This window comes from Bradysia coprophila, unplaced genomic scaffold (assembly GCF_014529535.1).
Source record: "Bradysia coprophila strain Holo2 unplaced genomic scaffold, BU_Bcop_v1 contig_358, whole genome shotgun sequence".
NCBI classification, from domain to species: Eukaryota; Metazoa; Arthropoda; class Insecta; order Diptera; family Sciaridae; genus Bradysia; species Bradysia coprophila.
In genome coordinates, this window is record NW_023503616.1 from 1,007,372 (window position 1) to 1,028,226 (window position 20,855).

Sequence of the window (20,855 nt, forward strand, 5' to 3'; positions counted from 1 at the left end):
TCATTCTTAAACAACAGACATTACTACCCCCTGTTGCATAGATTTTCAAACTTACCCTTATGCAGGGAGATTGATGCCAAAACAATTTCTTGGGAAAAGTTAAGATAAATTTGCGAAAATTCAAGAAAATATTGGAAAATTTGTTCTCAAAAACAGTTCCTGCCCTTATGACAAATTGATTCTATTGATTTCTATTGCAACAAAAAGTTTCTGAGTACATTTGTGGAACATTGGTGGTATCAGAAATTGATAAAATGAAGTTTTCATCTAATTATGTTGATAAAACTGTTGAGCTTATGCTTTGCCAAAACAATTGAGGAATTTTCTGTATCACGGCGAAATCAAACTCAGTTTTATTCAGACCACTTTAATAGGCAATTTTTATCAGAGGATTTTAAGCACTCTGTTTGCAGTCCGTAATATTTTTCATTTCTTTTTCAAACTTTGAAGATATTCGCCTAACCGTTTCTGATTGACAGGCTCAGTTAGATTCGACCAAAAACTTTGCATATCAGCTTCACGACTGTTTTCCAATTCTTCAAGACCTTGCTTACGTAAACTGATTTTCGTCAAAGACCGTGCCATTGGTGATACATTCTTATATTGTAGCAAAAAATACTCACATTTCTGAATAGCATCTGTCTTATCAGTGGCAATCTCATCAACAAGTCCGATCTGTGAACATATTTTAATAGCACTTGAAGGATTGATTACTCCTAATACTTCTATTCAACTTTCTACCCACTTTCAATGCTTCATCGGTGTTGTATAGTGTACCTAAAGTTAGGGCTTTTTCAGTCTCACGTTGTGATAATGTATTGCGCAGCGATGAACACAAAAATATCGGTATTATTATGCCAATACGAGTTTCGTTCAGGCCTATTTTGTAGTTCGAACACATCACACGATATTCACAACTAACTGCTAAGAGACAACCGCCGGCCGGAGCGTGACCCTTTAAATAATAATTTGTGATTTAAAGTGTTTTGTAAATTAAAGTAACTGAAATGAGTATACATTTATTGCCGCCGCTGTAGGAAATGTAGAGCCATACAATTTTAGCCAAACGTCTTGGAACGTTGTCCAAAATTTTTTAAACCGTTCAACATCGGGTTTATACAGCTCATTTAAGTCAAGGCCAGCCGAAAATACCGTCGCGCATTCCTAAAATGGTTCACATACCAAATTGCAAGAGTGTGTATAAATATCCCATTCCACACGTATAATCAAATTGCAAGAGTGCGAATATTATACACTCGAAATGATAAGAAACTTACAGACGTCAATATGGCCCCTCTGCTTTTGTTATTTTCGAGATCATCGAACGTAGTCGACAACGCTTCAAATAATTCCAAACTTAATCCATTCACTGGCTTTCGGTTCATGGAAACCAAGGCGATGCCGGTTTTGTCATTAACTTCTACTTTCACTAGGGGATTGGTTACGGCTGATAAACTCCGTACCGGCAGCTTTGGAATCCATTTGGAAATGGTTACTGAATTGCAAATAATTTTTGTGGAATTTCTGATCATTGTCTGGAACTTCTGGAACTAAAGGAAACTACACGCACTTCTTGTTAATATTTTCTGAAGAATGTTGAAAGTTGCTCTTCTTTAATCCTCAATTGACTGTCATATGTTAAGACTATACCAGATAAGTGATGTGTATATTTTTGCGTTGTTTATCGTGTGTATTTCATACATTCATTCGTTGTAGTTGTGAATGTAGTCAAGTAGAAGATAAACCATTTTCTTCGTTCCTCCTTGCACAGACATTATCTCTTTACTATCCGATATTATAGAAGAAGGAAATAATTGACTTGCCTATCAGAAAGGTGTACTGAATAAAAACGTTGTCTAATTGACCTAACCGACAAAGCGTTATGAATTTGATGATTAGCTATCGGTTAATGAGATATTTTTAGCCCCGTACGAAGTACAAAGGGGCTTATAGGATTACGATGCCGTGTGTAATTGATGGAATTCGAAGCAGACGGTAAGGGCAAAGTGTTTGCCTATGTTCATAGATGACGAATCTGCAATAAAAATTTTGTCTGTCCGTCTGTCCGTCTGTCACGTCGATATCTTGAGTAAATCAAATCCGATTTCAAAAAATTTTTTTTCCCTGAAAGATAGTCGAAATAGTGAGGCTAAGTTCGAAGATGGGCATATTCGGGTCGGCCCTTCGTGAGTTAGGGCCACCTAAGTGATTTAAGGTCTTTTGGTGATATTTATGGCAAAATAAACGATGGAAATGTAAATGACACGGCAAATGATAGGTATTGTCAATACCAATCCAGGAAAAAAAAGTTTTTTAAAATCGGGTGAGTGGACCGTGAGTTAGGGCCTTAGAAGTGAAATGCTACTAGGGCCCTATGTATATTTTACATAGAACTCGAGTAAATTTCATTTGTTTTTCGTAATTTTTGTTTGATTTGGAAGGTAATCGAATGCCGAATAGAATGTTGTTGAAAAAAAATTAAATTTGGGTCCTTGGACTAAGGCCACTACTAGGGCCCTATGTGTATTTTACATATAACTCGAGCAAATTTCATCAGTTTTTCGCAATTTTTGTTTCATTTGGAAGGTAATCAAAGGCCGAATAGAATGTTGTTGAAAAAAAATTAAATTTGGGTCCTTGGACTAAGGCCACTACTAGGGCCCTATGTGTATTTTACATATAACTCGAGGAAATTTCATCCGTTTCTCGTAATTTTTGTTTCATGTGGGAGGTAATCAAAGGTCGAATAGAATGTAGTTGAAAAAAAATTTAAATTTGGGTCCTCGGACTGAGGCCGATACTAGGGCCCTATTTGTATTTTCAATATAACTCGAGCAAATTTCATCCGTTTTTCGTAATTTTTGTTTCATGTGGGAGGTAGTCAAAGGCCGAATAGAATGTAGTTGAAAAAAATTTTTAATTTGGGTCCTCGGACTGAGGCCGATACTAGGGCCCTATTTGTATTTTCAATATAACTCGAGCAAATTTCATCCGTTTTTGGTAATTTTTGTTTCATTTGGAAGGTAATCAAAGGCCGAATAGAATGTAGTTGAAAATTTTTTTAAATTTAAGTCCTCGGACTGAGGCCGATACTAGGGCCCTATGTGTATTTTACATATAACTCGAGCAAATTTCATCCGTTTTTCGTAATTTTTGTTTCATTTGGAAGGTAATCAAAGGCCGAATAGAATGTAGTTGAAAAAAATTTTAAATTTGGGTCCTCGGACTGAGGCCGATACTAGGGCCCTATGTGTATTTTACATATAACTCGAGCAAATTTCATCCGTTTTTCGTAATTTTTGTTTCATTTGGAAGGTAATCAAAGGCCGAATAGAATGTAGTTGAAAAAATTTTAAATTTGGGTCCTCGGACTGAGGCCGATACTAGGCCCTTCAAAAAATAAAATTTTAGGGCGATTTGAAATTTTTGTTTCATTTGAAAGGAACGTCGTACGGGGCTTCGTAATTGCGCTATGCGCAATTTGTAAGATGTACACATTACATAATAATTTTACTTTAACTACATTAACCGGCGCAATAGGCTTACGGTCAAAGTAGGGTGACAGACGCACTAGGGTCACGTACGCAATAGATATACGGGTTTGTACGGGGCTCAGTCGCAGCAAACGCTCCGACTGTTCTGATGGCTCGTTTTCAAATCATTTGCATAAGCAACAACAACATATTCCTTTAAGCTTGTTTTTGTATGAATTTCGATTAGGTTCGATTGAATGTTTTAGATGTGTTGGAAGATTGGCGACAAAACAATGTCGCACACAACTTGCGGCATTGTACATTGAACCATAATATTATTATTATCACCGTAACGAAGCGATAATACAAGATTTTTGAATCGATATGCGTGAGATATAAATAAAAATAAATTTACAAAGTTGTAGTATTGTGTCACGTATACTGCCTGATGCTGAGCAGCTGAGCTTAAAAGCTCCAGTGTTAAAACAATTTTTTGTTTTACTAAAATAATCAAGCGAATGAAGTCATTTTCTTAGGCCGATTTAATATCGAAGCATCGCACTACTAATACACAAAGCTTTTCATTTCTTTTTCAAACTTTGAAGATATTCGCCTATCTGCGTTTGAACTTCAGGCTGAATAAGCCTCGACCAAAAGCTTTGAAAGTCATCCTCACGACCATTTTCCAGTTCTTCTAAATCTTTCTTCCGCAAACTGGTCTTCGTGAACGAGCGTGCCATAGCAGATACATTCCTAAATTGTGCCAAGAAATTCTCACATTTCTGGATAGCTTCCGCCTTATCGTTAGCAATCTCATCAATAAGTCCAATCTGTAAACACATTGTGATATTCGTATCACGGATTAAAGACTTCTGAGAAGAATTTCTACTCCACTCACTCTCAGCGCTTTGTCGGTGCTGTATAGTGTACCAAAAGTTAAAGCTTTCTCCGCTTCACGCTGAGATATCGTATTGCGGAGAGATGCACGCAAAAATATTGGGGCAACTATACCGAGACGAGTTTCATTCAATCCTATATTGTAGTTGGGACACATCACACGATATTCACAGCTAATTGCTAAGAAGCAACCTCCGGCTGGAGCGTGGCCCTTTAAATAATATCTTTCAACTTAAAGTGACTTTTAGAAATTTCCTGTAATTACGTTTATCGCCGCCGCTGTTGGAAATGTCGAGCCATATAATTTTAGCCAAACATTTTGGAATGCCATCCAAAATTTCCTAAATCGTTCAGCATCTGGTTTGTACAGCTCATTTAGATCAAAACCAGCCGAAAATACTGATGCACAACCCTGAAATGGTATGAATACCAAATAGCTACAGCAGCGAATGTGCACACCAAATAACACAGTCTTACAGATGTCAGTACGGCCCCTCTAGTTTTGTCGTTTTCAAGATCGTCCAAGGTAGTTGATAACGCTTCAAACAATTCCAAACTCAATCCATTCACTGGCTTTCGATTTATTGTAACGAGAGAGATGCCGGTTTTGTCATTAACTTCTACATTCACTAAAGCATTGGTTACAGCAGACAAATTCCGTACTGTGACCTTTGGAATCCATTTGGTCACTGAATTGCAAATAATTTGTGTGGAATTTCTGATCATTATTGTATGGAGTTCGACGAATTGTATGGGATTGTTTGAAGCTAATTTTTATATGGCAGTCGATAACGACAAGTAAACTTCTTTGATTGTTTGAAAACTGTTGAGAGCCACTTTTCTTAATAAACCTTAACAGCAGTTGACTGTCAAACGTTCAGACGTACACAAATAACAACTGATGTTTATATTTTCGTGTGTTTCTGTTCCATTCATTCATTCGCTGTGGTATTGAATGAAAGACTCAAGACCAACTCATGTATTGAACAATATAGTCGCTCAACTCAAACATATAAAATGATATGAAAGCAAAACAAAAGAGACCGTATAATGACAAATTATCATCATTATAGTAAACGTACTTGTACCACATTATCGATATCAGCTTTAGTACGTATACCTTCTCTGCTCTATTTTATCGGTAGAAGTAAATATACGGCCCACGAACATATTGAAAAAGTAATTTTAATTACTGGGAGTAATCTACCAACCCTGAGAAAACTGAACAGTTTATAAAAATTTCATTAAAATGCTCACGTTTCTCAGAGCCGGTCAAACGATTACAACCAAAACTAATTTTTATTTAAAGGCTACAATTTTAGCTAAGTGCCGGTGCCTCTTACGAAGACAGCACTGTCGATGTCTTTGGGCTTTTTCGAATTCGAAAATGTGAATTGTCTGGCACGATAGGTCTTTCGATAAAAACTTTATTTTCTTCATTTGGCTTCAATACGTTCATTTAGCAATAGACCGTGTGCGATTTTGAGAAAAAAGTTTCATATTTCAATAAAAAGAAGATTTACCATGAAAACCATTAAAAAAAATATTTAAATTTTTTTATAGAAATTATTGAAAAATATTCTTGCCATCCCGATGCCATCCCACTTATTAGAATCTTAGTAAGAATCCAATTAGAATGAATTAGAATGGTTCGGATATCCTTTTAGTCTCGTTAAAATTACAGCTTTTAAAGTGAGATATAAAATCAATCAGACATTTTTCAGATATTCTGTTTACACTTTTGTTCTACAGAATAATAATCTACATCAATTAAAAATAAATTATTTATACATAACACGGTCTATTAATTTGGATTTTCTGCGATGTGTAACAGCCGAGACATGCACTAGCGCTCACAGGGTCTCACAAATGTATTTCGTTTCGTAAAGGATTTTGAGAAAAGGTTTGTCCAGTGGGAAATGTTTTTCTTGCTTGCACCGATGTAGGCATGACACTTACGTACAAATGTTATTAAATATAAAGTTTAGTACCTGCAGGTCCTGAAAATGTTGAGTTACAAAATCGGCACTGTTGATTTGGGTCTGTAGTTGGTAAATCATTAACCAACAGTTTTTTAGTATTAAGTACGAAAATGTCAGTTGTAGTTACAGATTCGTGACTTTACTAGTTTACTGTTGCGACTGTTGATTTTACCAGTTTCGATTTTTGTACCTACTTGTTATCGAGGGGTGACTCACTTCTAGATTAAATGGATTTAATGGATTAAATGGATTTAATGGATTAAATGGATTTAATGGATTAAATGGATTTAATGGATTAAATGGATTTAATGGATTAAATGGAATAAAAATTGGATTAAATGGATTAAATAGGAAAAAAGTTCATTTTACCAAATACTGTAAAAGTCTTAAAAATTGTTGTTTTTAAACGAAGCACGTACTACAACTCATACTACAAAGTTAAAAAGCGAAAAAATCCACTTTTAGGTGTTTTTTGTAAAGTGGATTAAATGGATTAAATGGATTAAATAAATTTAATACCATTTTTAACAAAAAAATTTTTCCTATACCTCACGAGTACTTAAACGAGCTGGGGATCGTGCAAATCTATTTTTCGCAATTACTTTACAAATTTTTCAGGTGGGTAGCCTAATTATTTCGGTAAAACTAAAAAAAAATATTTGGATTAAATGGATTTAATGGATTTAATGGATTAAATGGAAGTGCGTCACCCCTCGCTTGTTATCGGGAGCTGTTCATTTTACAGATGTTTAGCAACTGTTACCTATTTTTACGTGTTACGGCATGTTTCATTTTCATTTACATTGCCTAATCACATAAAGAATTGTACTTACGAGGTTCCAAGTTGTTATTTGACAAGTGGGAAATACAGCCCTCCCCTTCGGGTCGGGCTGTAACACCCTTATCAATTACACAACTTGGAACCTCGGAAGTAATATACTATTAAGTTTCTGCTTGTAATTTTTTGTTACGAACTGGAGTTGGTAATAACAACTAATTTTCTGTAATGGTTACAAATTTTCGGTTTGCTACGGTTTTTGGCAGAACATTGCTTACCAACTCGGATGGATAAACATTACAAATTTTCTGTAATGGTTACGAATTTTCGGTTCCTATTTGTGGTAGATAATGACATTGGGAACATTGTTTACCAACTTTGTAATGTTTACCAATCCGAGTTGGTAAGCAATGTTCCCAATGCCATTTGCCAAAAATCGTAGAAAACCGAAAATTCGTTACCATTACAGAAAATTGGTACAATTTACCAACTGAAATGGTATAACAAAATGTTCTGTTAACATTACCAACAAATTGTAAAATTAACAAACCCGCATGTTGCAGGTATGTCCAGTAATCAATATGAACCAACCAGGGCCTATTTTTCAGATTTTCTAATGAATTTTAAAGAATTTTGATGAATTTGATGAATTTTAATGAATTTTAATGAATTTTAATGAGTTTTCAAGAATTGTGATATACAGTGCTGTATATGAAAGTATTTCCAGGATTTCTCACTAATTACAAAATATAATAAATAACTAAATTCTACGTTAGTTACAACTAGTTTATGACCCGTAAATAACGATTCAATCTGTTTCCGAGCATCATCGGATCTCTAGACGTTCACTCTAAACAGCCTCAATGAAGCCACTTAAGATTCAATCTGTTTCCGATCATCATCGGATCTCTAGACGTTCACACTAAACAGCCTCGATGAAGTCACTTCACACATTTGCTTGAATATTTTCTAGCCTTTAAAATCGGCATCAGGGAATCTGACACACAGTGCAAAAAGAACGCACTTTTGAACTACGTAAAAGGTGAACTCACACGCGTAAGTTTAATGCTGCAAATGCTTTTTAGCCCTGTCATCGACTTTATGACTCCTTTTACAAAATGTTGGTATTGAAAAATTGTGTGCGAGTTCACATTTTACGTAGTAGAAAAATGCGTTGTTTTAGCACCGTGTGCCAGATTACCCCACGCCTTAAAATCTAAATGTAACTTTTCATCACCATGTTACCAAAAGAATTTGTACTTAGAGCTTTGTTTGATTAATCTGTTAGTTGAAATCGTGAGTCGTATACAGTGCCGGAATGGCTACCAAAAGGCGCATCGGGCAGATTGGCTGAAAAAGGCTCAGAGGCGCCTAAATAAACTTTATTGGTCTGAGGAGCGCCAAAAAAGCAAAGGGCGCATCGGGCATCGCCCAGTATGGCCAGTACAGGCCTGGTCGTATAGTTCAGATGAGGCTATTGTATACGTTTTAAGCGGGAACTACTTTATGCGGAAATGGTTGACGTGCTTTATGTGTGTATTCAAAAACCGCGTAAATACAATTTCATTATGTTATATTTTACAGAAATCTCGATTTCCACTTATAAAGACAGTTTGCGCGAATGACGTATAATTTATAAGTCAACTTATAAGTTGGAAATTACAAGTGAACTTCCAGAACTTCTCGTATGAAGATGTGACTTATAATTTCTAACTTATAAGTTGACTTATAAATTATTTGTCATTTGCGCAAACTGTCTAATGGGAGATTAACGATTTGATAAGTTTTTTAAATTAAATTTGACGTAAAACTCAATTTTGAAATAATAAAAACTGTTCATTTTAGAGGCGTTCCGTATAACAATTTTTTGCTTAGAATAATGTTCTGCTTCGAATTTTTCATAATTCCTCATTACACTTTGACGTAAAAAGTAGAAATTATAAGCTATAATAAGTCATACGATTTTACGTTACGCAACTTCACATGTGAATTGTAAGGAAAAATTGCATTCCACGTCGCTTGCGAATTGTATCTTTATCATTGCGGAAAACACTGTTGCTATTCTTAATCATATGAGAAAGACGAACGTGAAAGCCTATATTTTTAGAGTACAGTTCTAACTACTTGAAAAGCTTGAATTTGAAAAGAATTGATACTGATAAACCTATAAATGATTAAAATCGATATATTGTAAACGAAATACATTCAAAAAAAATTAAGTCTAGTGTTTCCAGGCCGAGCAAAGCTCACTTTAGCCCTGCGTGGATAATTTTTTGCTAAACTTTTTATTTTCCAACAAATTTGAAACGGAAACGAATTTTAATGAAGCTTAAAAAAATTTAATGAATTTTAATGAAAATCAATGAATTTCATGAATTTTCATAAATTTTAATGAATTTTCATGAATTTTCAAGAATTTTAATGAATTTCAAGAATTTTCAAGAATTTGATGAATTAAAAATAGGCCCTGGAACCAACCGTAAGCACAACAATTTCACTGTTGAGTTAACTTTCGGTAACATCTACCAAGTATTTTGTAAAATCAACAGAATAGCAATGTTCATTCCAAATCAACCCAGCAATTTTGTAGGACCTACACAGATTTTCGTAGGACCTACAAAGTTTCATTTTCAGTGTGCGAATTCTTATTCCTACGAAAAACTCTCAAAATGTACCAGGGTTCAGTTATCTCAGTTTGTAAAATTATCGATTCGTAAACATTTGTAAAAACAATCGATACAAGAAAAACAATTTTTAAATTTTAAATTTTTAAATAAATCTCAAAAACTGTTGGTAAGCGTTAATGTCACTAAAGATCTGCACATATCGCTCACTCGTTCTTAATCTGTTATAATGAATTTCAATTACGCGTCTGATTCTAACAAACTGATACATTCCAAATCTGAGTGCATTGATCCATTTTTCTTCTTCGTATCTTTCCCATAATTCCTGACCAATTTCGGTATTCATGTAATTGTAAACAAAAGGTAAGTCCAAGTACACTCTGCGTATTCCGGGATGCGAATAGACAAAGTTGAAAATTCTTATCAAATCAATTGGCATTGCAAATTTTGCTGTCTCAAGACTGAAAATCTGAATATTTGGAAAATAGAGAGTCCCTTGTTGAAACAACCATTCGAAAATCTGACGGAGATAACCATCGTTTGCAGTGTAATTTGTTTCGTTTAGAATGATCTTCAAAGATGTACAATGTCCAGATATAATATCTCTATACGGCGTTATTGACCGCAGTCTGTACCTGAACTTATGTTCGGTAATGGTAAACAAACCGAGTGGAAGTAGTTTTTGTCTCCAATACTCTTCCAAAAATTGTCGTGTTGTGCCGATTGGGAGGCTGCGATACAAAGCTTGCAAATCTCTTTCCGTTTGCAGGTCAAAAATGTTAACCCAGCTGTCATAAGTCAAATCGCCGTATGTTAATGTGCCTTCATACCACAAATTCGCAATGTCTTCAAGAATTTCGTCCACATTTTCCTCAACTTCTTCCATAACTTAAAATTTTGGCGTAACAATTTTGTTGATCACTTGAGGAGTTCGCTAACGTTTATTGTCTGAGACTTTCGAAAGAAAGCTAATACTGAAGTCTACGATAAAAACAAGGCTTTCCATGATTAAAATGGGATTCAATATAAGAAAAAATAGGTCAATACAGTTTACTTTACTAGTGAGGTAATGTGGCCTTTCCCTCACTAGTGAAGACCCTTTCCTTCGCTCGTAAAGTAAAACGCCATACTTTACACGTGAAATAATTTGATATCTCGTATCACGATGAGAAAAAGTACCTCGGGCTGAAGCCCTCGGATACTTTTACTCATCTGGATACGAGATATCAAATTACTTCACTGGTATAGTAATGTACTATTAACGTTTTTTTTTTTTTCAATTCCTCGCTCAATATTCATATGATCATGTGCAAGTCATGTTGATATTGTTTCTCTTCGTGAATCAGCTCCTTGACCACTTCTTCGTAACTGAGGCAATCGCGGGGCGTCGGTGGTATTGGACTTGCTATAACCGATTTCTCTTTGATAGAACATGTCCATGAATACCTGAATGCGGACACAAAAGAGGAAAAACATTTGTCAAACAGATGCAGACTCTTGACTGAAAGTCAGGGTCTTATGAGAGAAAATCACCTGAAACGTCCGTCACGCTAAGTTCACTATCATGTTTTGAAAATGTTCTATTTACATTGGCAAAAACGATAAATACAGAAAACGTCCGTAACACTTGTTACCGCAATAACTCGTGTAATTCTTAACCGATTTTCAAAATTTTGTTTTAACCGAAGGAGAATGCATACATAAGGTTAAGTTTGTAGATGGGCAATATTGAAGTAGTGAGATGGAATTACACCTTGTACTTTCCCTTGTTACCACGAAATTTTTACGTTGATTTGTTTTATAACGACAGAGTAAATTAAACCAGGCAGGAGCGGTTCATTTTCGAAACGTCAAATGAGGGACCTGTGTGAAAATGAACTCAAATTAACCATGACATAAATTGAAAATTTTTATTCGCAAAACACAAAGGCTACTAGATAATTCAGGTCCCTTGTCAAATCAAGCGCTCATGCCTGGTTTACTTTCAGCAAAGTTTAAATTTCAACAAAAAAGAGTTGAAAATCATACCTCTAGCAGGTAACTTTGTCTCCTGGTAATCTACAATAGCTGCCACAGCTGTAGCGTCTCATACAGAAAATACAGCTGTGGTAGATATTGTATATACATTACCTGGATACACACTACGGTCGATCGATTAAAAAAAATTCAAGTCGTGCTTCTGGACCCTGTTGATCCAACTCAGCTTAGTCCCAAGATTATTTTAAAACCAAAATTTTTTTTCAAAATGTCCTATGCTTTGCCTAAGACGATTTTTCAGAAAAATTTTGAGTTTCAAAAAGTGTCGGTACTCTTAATCTACAGTTTGCGTGAATTTTCTCTTTTTTTTTCTTTTAATTTTTAAGTTAAGGTTAAAGGAATCAAAACAAAAAAATAAGAAAATTCGATCAAAACCAAGTTTTTCGGAGTAAAAGAAGTTCATGGAAGTCGTTTTTTAAGACTTTTTTTTTCAACTTTGATACTATTAAATCAGGATTAATGTAGACGGATTTTTGAGAAATTTGGCTCATTTTCAAGAACACAAAAGTTTTAATGAATAAAAATCGTTTTTTTTTTCAATCACAATGTTAGTGTATTAGCACGACAGAGTAAAGTTAACCAGGCAGGAGCGCTGATTTGAGAGGCCTGAATAATCTAGTAGCCCAATATTTTTTGCGAACAAAATTTTTCAACTTATGTCAGCGTTCATTTGAGTTCATTTTCATACAGTGTATTAGGTCCCTTATTTGACGTTTCGAAAATGAACCGCCCCTGCCTGGTTTATTTCACTCTGCCGTGGTATTAGTCTTGCGCCAGTCCCACCGACATTAAGTAACAACCGACAGTGAAAAACTTTTGCGTTCTAGAATCACTATTTATTTCCCTTGAAAATGAGCCACATTTAATAAAAATCCGTGATTTAATCCTGATTTAATAGTATCAAAGTTCAAAATGATTTACTCCAAAAAACTTGGTTTTGATCGATTTTTTTTTTGTGTTTCTTTGGGGATGTCTTGCGGGTGACACACACAAAATTTAACATTTTCATCAACGCTTTTCAAGCATGAGTGGTACTCTAAATAGGGTACTGGAACTTGACAGTGTGTCACACAACTGTGCAAATCTCTAAAAACCATTTCATACAAAATAGTACTCTATTTGGCAGCTGTCGACTGTGATCACTTTTGCTTGAAGTGCGTTGTTTTTATACATTTTCGTAGACATCGCTTTTACATCTGACTATAAATTTGTGATATTAAAAAACCAACTCATTTAAAAATGGTAAGAAAACGAAGATTGGAATTATTGAAAAACTTAGTCAGTCAAGTCTATTGTTATTTCCAGTGTTTGTCGATAGAGCAATGGAACAGCCAATAAAGATGCAATTCATTGAATTCATTCATTTGGATGTTTAGTAACGTCGCTGAAACTGCTTACCAAAAAAATATGTCGTGGAAAAACTGCTATGTCTGTGGTTCAAACCAACACAATTATTTATTTCTCAAAAGAACTATAACCACACTCTTACTATCTATATCACATTAGAGTTCAACCAGTTACTTATTATGTACAATCATTTCCAAGTTTCCTAACGTGTAAACTAACGCTAAACATATAAATATTGAGGAGCCAGATCCTTTTTTTTGACTGTGAATTTTAGGCTGGATTGTGGACTTGAATTGTGTTAGATCTCAGCTTATAGACAATTTTTTGCTGTTGTCCATTCTCATTTTTGGGAAAAAGTGGAGTAGGAAACACCTTTTGAGACTTTCATTATTTACATTAAATTGTTTTGTATATTGAATGCTCGCCGCGCTCATGAGAAAGTAATATATTAGCACATTCAGCTTTTTTTGAGTCGTCTCTGAAGTAATAAATATGCCAGTCCCTTCAGCACAACCATTTGAGCTACGATCATGCCGACGTCAAACTCGAAATTCGTCGCCGTCATTCCCAGTTCGTCTAGAATCAGTTTAGGACTCCTGAAAATAACGGAATTTTGTAGATTTATTATTTGGTTCTGAACTTTTGCATGTGCAACACGTTACTTGTAATGGCAATACATTTCCGTATCGGGACATATAAGGTCTGCTCTGTTATTATCGTACAACGACAGAACAATTGCTTCCAGCATATAGCTCATTGATGACATATTCGATAGAAGTCTCATTGGTTTCGATATATGACTGTGGAGTGCAATGAATCCACTAAAGGCCAGAATAAACGCTGATGATGTAGCGCCGACAAATACCCCATTCTGTAGTTGCAGTAAAATGTAGCGATTTAATTAAAGAACAAAAACAAAACGAACAAAAATTTTACGAACCACAGGAGTGAACACAGAACCAAGAATCAAACCAAAGCCATCGGCAACGATCGTTGTTAAAATGTAGATCAATGTAAATTTCAAAAATCGATCCACTTCAAACAATTGTTCTGGTGTCATTGATAGAGAAAGCTAATTATTAATCAATTCGTCAATTATGATGAGGATTTTATTTACCGGTCATGAAGAATACGATCGCTGCAAACAGCGTCGACATGACAATCTACAGACGAGGTTAACGATTAGGGTCAAACATGCTGCTCAATTAAAAAGTCTCAACTTACGTGTATCGGAGTGCTAATTATCATATTTGCACAGAAATATGTCCTCAGCGGATACCAATTGTTGAAAGTCTCCTTTTTGAGAATATCAACCTCTGACGGAACTGTATGTTGAATGTAAATCAATTAAAATATTCGAATTTACTGGCAAAGGATTGAGTGAATTACATTTCAAGATGCTAGGCATTATGGACGTATACCAGAGATAACATACACCAATTAGAAATAATCCAACATTCGCAACAGACTTCGTAGCATTTATACCTGAGTCGCCATACATAAGTCCTACCAAAAGGGCAGTGCAGATGTGAAGCAATATTTTTAAGTGTGTAACAGTCTGTAAGAAGAGATGGTGCTCTTTATTCTGCTACGAACATCCGCGTCACTAACAATAATACGAACCCAGTCTCTATAATAGTGAATTTGACAACGACCTAACAACAGCACAAATTTTGTCCACTCTGACGGGGCAACATGAAGCTCCTTGCTATCATTTGAATTATTTCGATAGACAGCTGTTTTTTCTCCTTCAATTTGAAAATGGTCAAACGACGTGTTTAGTTGATCGGTTATAAAATTCGAATTGAATCGCCAGCGTTCGTCCTTGGCTGCCTGTGTTAGATCTGGACCAAAATCTCCGTACTCTTTGTTGGCCACTTCCAGGACTAAAAATAATGTTTACTATGAACACATCATGAACACCGACAACAAATTTAGCTATAAAATTACGAAAATCAGCTGGATTATGGTACTGCGGACAGTTCAAGCCAATTGAACTTAAATACGGCACTGTATTGTTCGCCGTACCTTGATACACACAATTTCCTTCAGCTAACACATAAATGTGATCAAAAGTTTCAAATATTGATGCGGCAGGTTGATGTATTGTGAATACTATTGTGCGTCCTTCACGAGATAAATGATGTAGCAGTCGAATACAGTTTGTTGATGATAGACTGTCTAGGCCGCTAAATGTATTTAAAAGAAAAATGTGTAATTGCATTGAATTGATAATGAGTTCGTCTTGTTCTCCTTTTTATTTTTCATAAACAATTGAGTAAGGTCCAGAGAGAAAGGCACTTACGTTGTTGGCTCGTCCAAAAATAACACTGGAGGATTGCCTAACAGCTCCAGTGCAATTGATAGACGCTTCTTTTGACCACCGGATAAGTGACCACATTTCGTACTTTTGGTATGTGTTAATTGTAGAGTATTCAGTACATTGTCCACCTTTGACATAAAAAAAATTATTTTAGTTATCAATAACTTGCGCATTAGGGCTGTCGTTCTGCTCATTCGAGAAGCTATCTAGCCGTCATAAAACAATACCAAATCAACTCACTATCTGTTTCTTTTCCTCAGTACTAATGCCACTAATTTTTAGTGAAGCTGAAAGAATCATTGTTTCCTGAACAGTAAATGTTGGATATAAATTGTCTTCTTGTAATATATAGCAGCATTGCCTTCTATACTTCTTGTCAGACACATTAACATTGTTCATTTTTACCTGTCCACAGACACCAGTTTGTCTAATTGATATAATACGATAAATGTAATAGCAACGAATTTTCTACGGATTGTATGGCTACAAGGAGACACTTACATAAAACCTGTTAAAATGTTTAACAGAGTGGACTTGCCAGCACCCGATGGTCCCATGATTGCAGTTATCTCACCGGATTTAAATTCTCCAGATACAGATTTGAGAATGTCTCGGGTGTCTGTAAAAGAGAAAATCACATTTTAACCTTCGGTTTAATTGTTTAAAAATTAGTTCACTATCAGAAGCCACCAACTAAACATTGGTTACACAGACTACAATTAAAATAAATGCAAAAATTCGCCTCTGAGTAAACAAATCGCAATAATATTGTATCGGGTGTCGGTGTGGTTTGGATATAGAAAGCTATCTGAATATAATATTGTCGAATCAACGAATTGATTCTGTTAATGAACTTGGAATCAACGTGGTAAAAAAAAGACCTAAAAATTTGACCGTGGCATTATAATATATCCAAAGCGGAGATTATGCATTTTTGTTATTGATAAATTTGAAAATATTTTTGTTGCGCAATTTTCTTTCGCTTTTTTCTGCGTGTGAATCAATTTACATTCAACTGAATGAGCTGCGCTAGTTTCTTTGCATATTTATTGAAAATTTACGATGAGACGTCGAGCCCCTCTCTAGAGCATTTTGTGTAGTATTCAAGCACATATTTATTGTCGGTTCATGCATATTCATTTTAATATTATTGACTAATTGTCACAAAAAGTAAATTTATAAGCAGAATATTGAGTGCTTAAGATTGGAAACGGAGCAATCAAGTTTCTGCGAAACCTTGAACGACAACTAGTCTTGATAGAGTGGTACTTTTAAGGTTATGCGAGATACAAGAGATACTAGCTTCTAGAATAGAACAAAGTAAATTCAACATTGCTAGCTAATGTCTACGAAGAAATTGAAAAGATAGGGAGTCACAATCGTAATCGATCTAAAGTTCATCAAATAAATGAAAGTCTGGCAACGATGATCTGAATGATTTATTACAATATTTCGAATTAAGTCAGTTCTGTTGCGCAACAGCTAATAGTCAGACAAAACAAATTTAGAAAATAATTTATCTTGGAAAACGACAGACTATAAATTACAGGTTACATTTAACTTCATAAACATTTAACGCATCACTCCGAGAATTTACTATAATAACAAGATGCAAAATAATCACAAAATATTATTGTGCAATTTACTAATTATCGCTATAAGGAATAATTGTATCAATTCGAACAACAGTAATTTTATGTGAACGTAAATAGGAAATAGAGAGAGAGAGAGAGAGAGAGATAGCGACGGTCATTAATAAGAACGTTGCTTAAGGCTTCATTTCCACTTACCAAAAAAGTACTCCGTGTGACAAAATTAATTTTTTTCAATTTTTGCTTCGTATACTTGACAGTTTGCTCTCACACGGAGTACTTTTTGTTGAGTGGAAACCATACTTAAGCAATGATGGAAATGTCTCGACTAATCATAAAAGTTTAGGCAAAGCTTGAAAATTCTGAAGAACGTTCGTATTAAACGTTCGCGTGTATAATTTGCGTTTCGGTTCGATTTATATAAGTTAGAGTTTCAGTAATTTCAGTTATAAATACTTCTTTTGTACAGACATAAACATTTGCTATAATTTAATTTTTCTTTTCCAATGACAAAACAGCAAAATAATTGTTTAAAAAAAAATGACTGATCCACACTCTTCAATTATTATTGGCATGTTGAACAAACAACAGCTGGTTTTGCCTCGGCAGTTCAATATTGCGGTGTTGTTTTTGCCGCGGCTGTGTTTTCCTTTTGCGTGCCTATGTGATGATGACGAGAACAAACCGATCGTATTTGCTATACGGCTCAAATGGCACAGTGAAAAGCACTCTTAAGAAAGAAGATATGATCGGACCCATCAAAGTTTTAAATATAGATAATGGTCATTTGATGTTATTGATGGACGAACTCGTCAGTGGACTGCCGTTCGTGTCCACCTCTGACCATTTAAAGACATCCCTTCAGATAAATGAACATGGATGACACGACGTATGAACAGGATGTTGTGGGAGTAGAGTCCACAATGTGACTTTATTTAATAATTGAAGATAGTACAAATTATTTCAAGAAATGAATCATGACATGTTTAATTTCGTATAAAGATTCAACATCGGTACTCAGCGTCACTTATATAGACGGTTTATTTTAATTTTATAATTCGCGACGGTGACTCTAGTATTGAAAATCTGTAGCCTGATCAGCAACTATGTATAATGCTAACTCACGTTAAGTATTGTGTAACTAAGTTGAGATAATTGGCATTAGAAACAAATAAAATGGAACCAGCGCACCTCAAGCTTGCGTGGTACACTGAAATCGAACCTTCTGTCATACAAATTTTGACAGTGTAAAACAAATAAAAACTTTCACACAAATGTTACTCTATTTGACATCTGTCACTACGATCACTTATGCTTGCAGTGCGTTGACGAAACGCAAAATATCTTTCGTATACTTGAAACATAAAATCCCGAATTTACGTTGAGACGAAAAAGTGCATTATTGGATGTACATTGTACGTGTGAAATAAACATTTTACAAAGTACGTATTTGTACATCTAACATGTAGAATTTGCGGATAAGTGAACTATTGGTCTTATCGTCGTTGTATTGATGAAGTGAAGATAAGACCTATGGCTGACTCATCCGTAAATTGTGCATGCTACACGTACTATTCTATGTGTTAAATTTTTCACACGTACAATGTACATAGGAAATTTCACTTTTTTGTGTGAAGCCTGCAAAACAGAAATAAAGTATTTTGCATCAGACAATTCTAGGCAGTTCTTTAGACAAAAAAGTTAACAGATTTGATAAATTGCCAAACGATAATGTTATCGTCAGTGAAATGTTAAGTATAGCTGTAGCCGTTATTTAACGAGTCAAATACTAATGCACATGGGCTGAGGAGGAATAACTTCGCAAAAATTTTAATACAGAAAATGACATCAAATTAAATTTTCTCTTGACCGAAAATTTAAACTAGGTTTGCAATTAGTTACAGTGTAAACAAAATGATAAAGTTATCTTTTAAACAAATAAAATTTAACTGAAAAATAGAAAAGCTTTTCACACAAGTAATTAACCCGATCACTTGAAATTAATGTTAAAACGTCGTCATTGATTTTTTGTGATATTGAAATTTTTACTAAAACTGGAGAGGAATTACGGCGTCAGTTCTCTTTTCTCTATTCAATCAAAACTCTACAGATAGCGAACGATTCATTCTTTCACTAAAATATGTCGCTGCGACAAAACCATTGTCAACAGAAAAATAATTAATTTTTTACTCGACGGATTTCAGTCAAATAAAATGCCATCGTATAGCACATGATCCTAGGACTCCGGAACAGCAATCAGTTTTTCAATCGACTCTATATCGGCTTAGCGATTAAAGTTTTAAAAAAGAATATGATGCAATGACAAAAAACGTTTTTTCAAATCCTTATCGCCAAGCCGATATAGGGTCGATTGAAAAACTGATTACTGTTCCGGAATCCGGCGTCCTGAGAAAATTAAATATTTTTCTTTTGACAATGGTTCTGTCACAGCGACATCTTTCAGTGAAAGAGTGAATGGTTCTTTATCAGTAGAGTTTTGATTGAATAGAGAAAAGAGAACTGACGCCGTAATTCCTCTCCTGTTTCATCGAATCGAAACTCGTCGGATAAATTCAAATCTTTTTTTATTATTATCAATAGTCTTCTCATCTGTAAGAACTCACTTTAACCTGTTACAGACTTGCCGTCTTATTTTACTTCCATCGATCAAAGTATTTTTAATCGGTTCATTTCAAATCTGGTACTTCAATTGTTTTAACATACATTTTACTTTTATATAGTATGACCGTGTTACCCAGTGCTTGTCATACTTTCATCGTCGTTATCGACAACAGATGAATAGCCGTATGTGACAGGTTAATATCCTTTCGAGACAATTTCCTTTATAGAAGAATACTTGAACGGAAGTTATACTAACAGAAATCAATTAATTTAGTGGTCGCCCTATTTAAAATTGGTTGTGGATGTGGATGTCTGATGTCATCACTTCACTTCTAATTTAGTACACATTAAGTCAAACTCACCATTTTTGACTGGAACTGTGTATGTTAGCTGCTTAAACTCGATGTTTTTAGGCTTAATCTTCGTATCCATATTGTTTTTTTTTGTTTGTTTTTTAATGCACAATAACTATAATTTATCTATATATTCGTTGGTTTGTTCGTTCAAATAGTTTTCATCATTTTCATCATTAGAACGTACATGTTTGTTTTAGTCTTTGAACAAAACTTGAATATATCTAAAGTTCACAGTGTAAAATATTAATTCACTTGAATTATAAATTCCCAATGAAAATTTATATCTAATATCACGCACAGCACAAAACTCATTAACTAAACATTCACTACGCTAAACTGACGAGAAAATCAATTTCAAATAAAATTTATTTACAAAACGAAAATTTTTATATATTATACACTTGTGTGTTATACATGTAGAATCGTAGATGTTAGTATATAGATGGTGACAAAATTATATCACAAAAGTGGGTGCTATATTTTCAATGAAAATTTTCAAACCAACAAAAGAAAATTCAACAGCTACACACTGTGTGTGAGAGATTCGTTTTGCCACTAGCTCGTCGAAACGCTGAAATGCAACTGCGCCTTAGAAAAGTTTATCGATTGCAATATGGGTATGCAATCTAGAACTCTGTATGTGTAATGCATTTTAAGTATTTTCATATCGTGTTTTCGTTCGGATTCGAAACAAAATAACAACTGAAATTCACCAACAAACAAAATGTTAGAACTTCGGCTTACATATCTTCATACCGATATCGATTATATCATTACATAAACAATATGTAATAGGTCAAGTGCATTTTTTTATGAAAGAAATT

General features: G+C 34.6%; 3 protein-coding genes and 1 long non-coding RNA gene across 5 annotated transcripts; 1 reads left to right on the top strand and 3 right to left on the bottom strand.

Annotated features, from left to right (window-relative positions):
- The first annotated feature begins 202 nt into the window (after nt 1-202).
- LOC119081697 lies at nt 203-13,533 on the top strand. Its single transcript, XR_005088519.1, has 2 exons — nt 203-236; nt 13,132-13,533. It is a non-coding gene; the product is annotated as an uncharacterized LOC119081697 (long non-coding RNA).
- On the bottom strand, nt 337-5,284 carry LOC119081694 (enoyl-CoA delta isomerase 1, mitochondrial-like). 2 transcript variants are annotated; one of them, XM_037190794.1, is made up of 5 exons: nt 5,109-5,284; nt 1,278-1,541; nt 1,018-1,164; nt 746-955; nt 337-675 (listed from the first exon to the last, which is right to left on the bottom strand). In XM_037190794.1, exons 2-5 carry the CDS (start codon nt 1,530-1,532, stop codon nt 427-429), a joined length of 861 nt encoding a protein of 286 aa, XP_037046689.1. In that variant the 5' UTR covers nt 1,533-1,541; nt 5,109-5,284; the 3' UTR covers nt 337-426. The 2 variants fall into 2 exon arrangements, with proteins under 2 accessions (XP_037046689.1, XP_037046687.1); XM_037190792.1 differs by lacking the exon at nt 5,109-5,284 and having other exon boundaries at nt 338-675; nt 1,278-1,729.
- LOC119081695 (enoyl-CoA delta isomerase 1, mitochondrial-like) lies at nt 3,998-5,130 on the bottom strand. The gene is made up of 4 exons (XM_037190795.1): nt 4,848-5,130; nt 4,636-4,782; nt 4,372-4,581; nt 3,998-4,303 (listed from the first exon to the last, which is right to left on the bottom strand). Exons 1-4 carry the CDS (start codon nt 5,094-5,096, stop codon nt 4,055-4,057), a joined length of 855 nt encoding a protein of 284 aa, XP_037046690.1. The 5' UTR covers nt 5,097-5,130; the 3' UTR covers nt 3,998-4,054.
- LOC119081692 (ATP-binding cassette sub-family G member 1) lies at nt 13,217-20,732 on the bottom strand. Its single transcript, XM_037190789.1, has 12 exons — nt 20,038-20,732; nt 15,963-16,080; nt 15,702-15,888; nt 15,444-15,589; nt 15,089-15,327; nt 14,762-15,024; nt 14,528-14,696; nt 14,363-14,463; nt 14,256-14,301; nt 14,079-14,188; nt 13,801-14,009; nt 13,217-13,734 (listed from the first exon to the last, which is right to left on the bottom strand). Exons 1-12 carry the CDS (start codon nt 20,105-20,107, stop codon nt 13,596-13,598), a joined length of 1,797 nt encoding a protein of 598 aa, XP_037046684.1. The 5' UTR covers nt 20,108-20,732; the 3' UTR covers nt 13,217-13,595.
- Between the last annotated feature and the right edge of the window lie 123 nt (nt 20,733-20,855).

Bases quoted from the DNA above. Each gene is read 5' to 3' on its own strand.
- LOC119081694 (XM_037190794.1), bottom strand. From the start codon at position 1,532: ATGATCAGAAATTCCACAAAAATTATTTGCAATTCAGTAACCATTTCC. The intron at 1,165-1,277 runs GTAAGTTTCTTA...GAACCATTTTAG, and splicing joins GAGGGGCCATATTGACGTCT to GAATGCGCGACGGTATTTTC. The intron at 956-1,017 runs GTATACTCATTT...TATTATTTAAAG, and splicing joins CTACAGCGGCGGCAATAAAT to GGTCACGCTCCGGCCGGCGG.
- LOC119081695 (XM_037190795.1), bottom strand. From the start codon at position 5,096: ATGATCAGAAATTCCACACAAATTATTTGCAATTCAGTGACCAAATGG. The intron at 4,783-4,847 runs GTAAGACTGTGT...ATACCATTTCAG, and splicing joins GAGGGGCCGTACTGACATCT to GGTTGTGCATCAGTATTTTC. The intron at 4,582-4,635 runs GTAATTACAGGA...TATTATTTAAAG, and splicing joins CAACAGCGGCGGCGATAAAC to GGCCACGCTCCAGCCGGAGG.
- LOC119081692 (XM_037190789.1), bottom strand. From the start codon at position 20,107: ATGGATACGAAGATTAAGCCTAAAAACATCGAGTTTAAGCAGCTAACA. The intron at 15,328-15,443 runs GTAAGTGCCTTT...AAATACATTTAG, and splicing joins TTTTTGGACGAGCCAACAAC to CGGCCTAGACAGTCTATCAT. The intron at 14,302-14,362 runs GTAAGTTGAGAC...CCTCGTCTGTAG, and splicing joins TAATTAGCACTCCGATACAC to ATTGTCATGTCGACGCTGTT.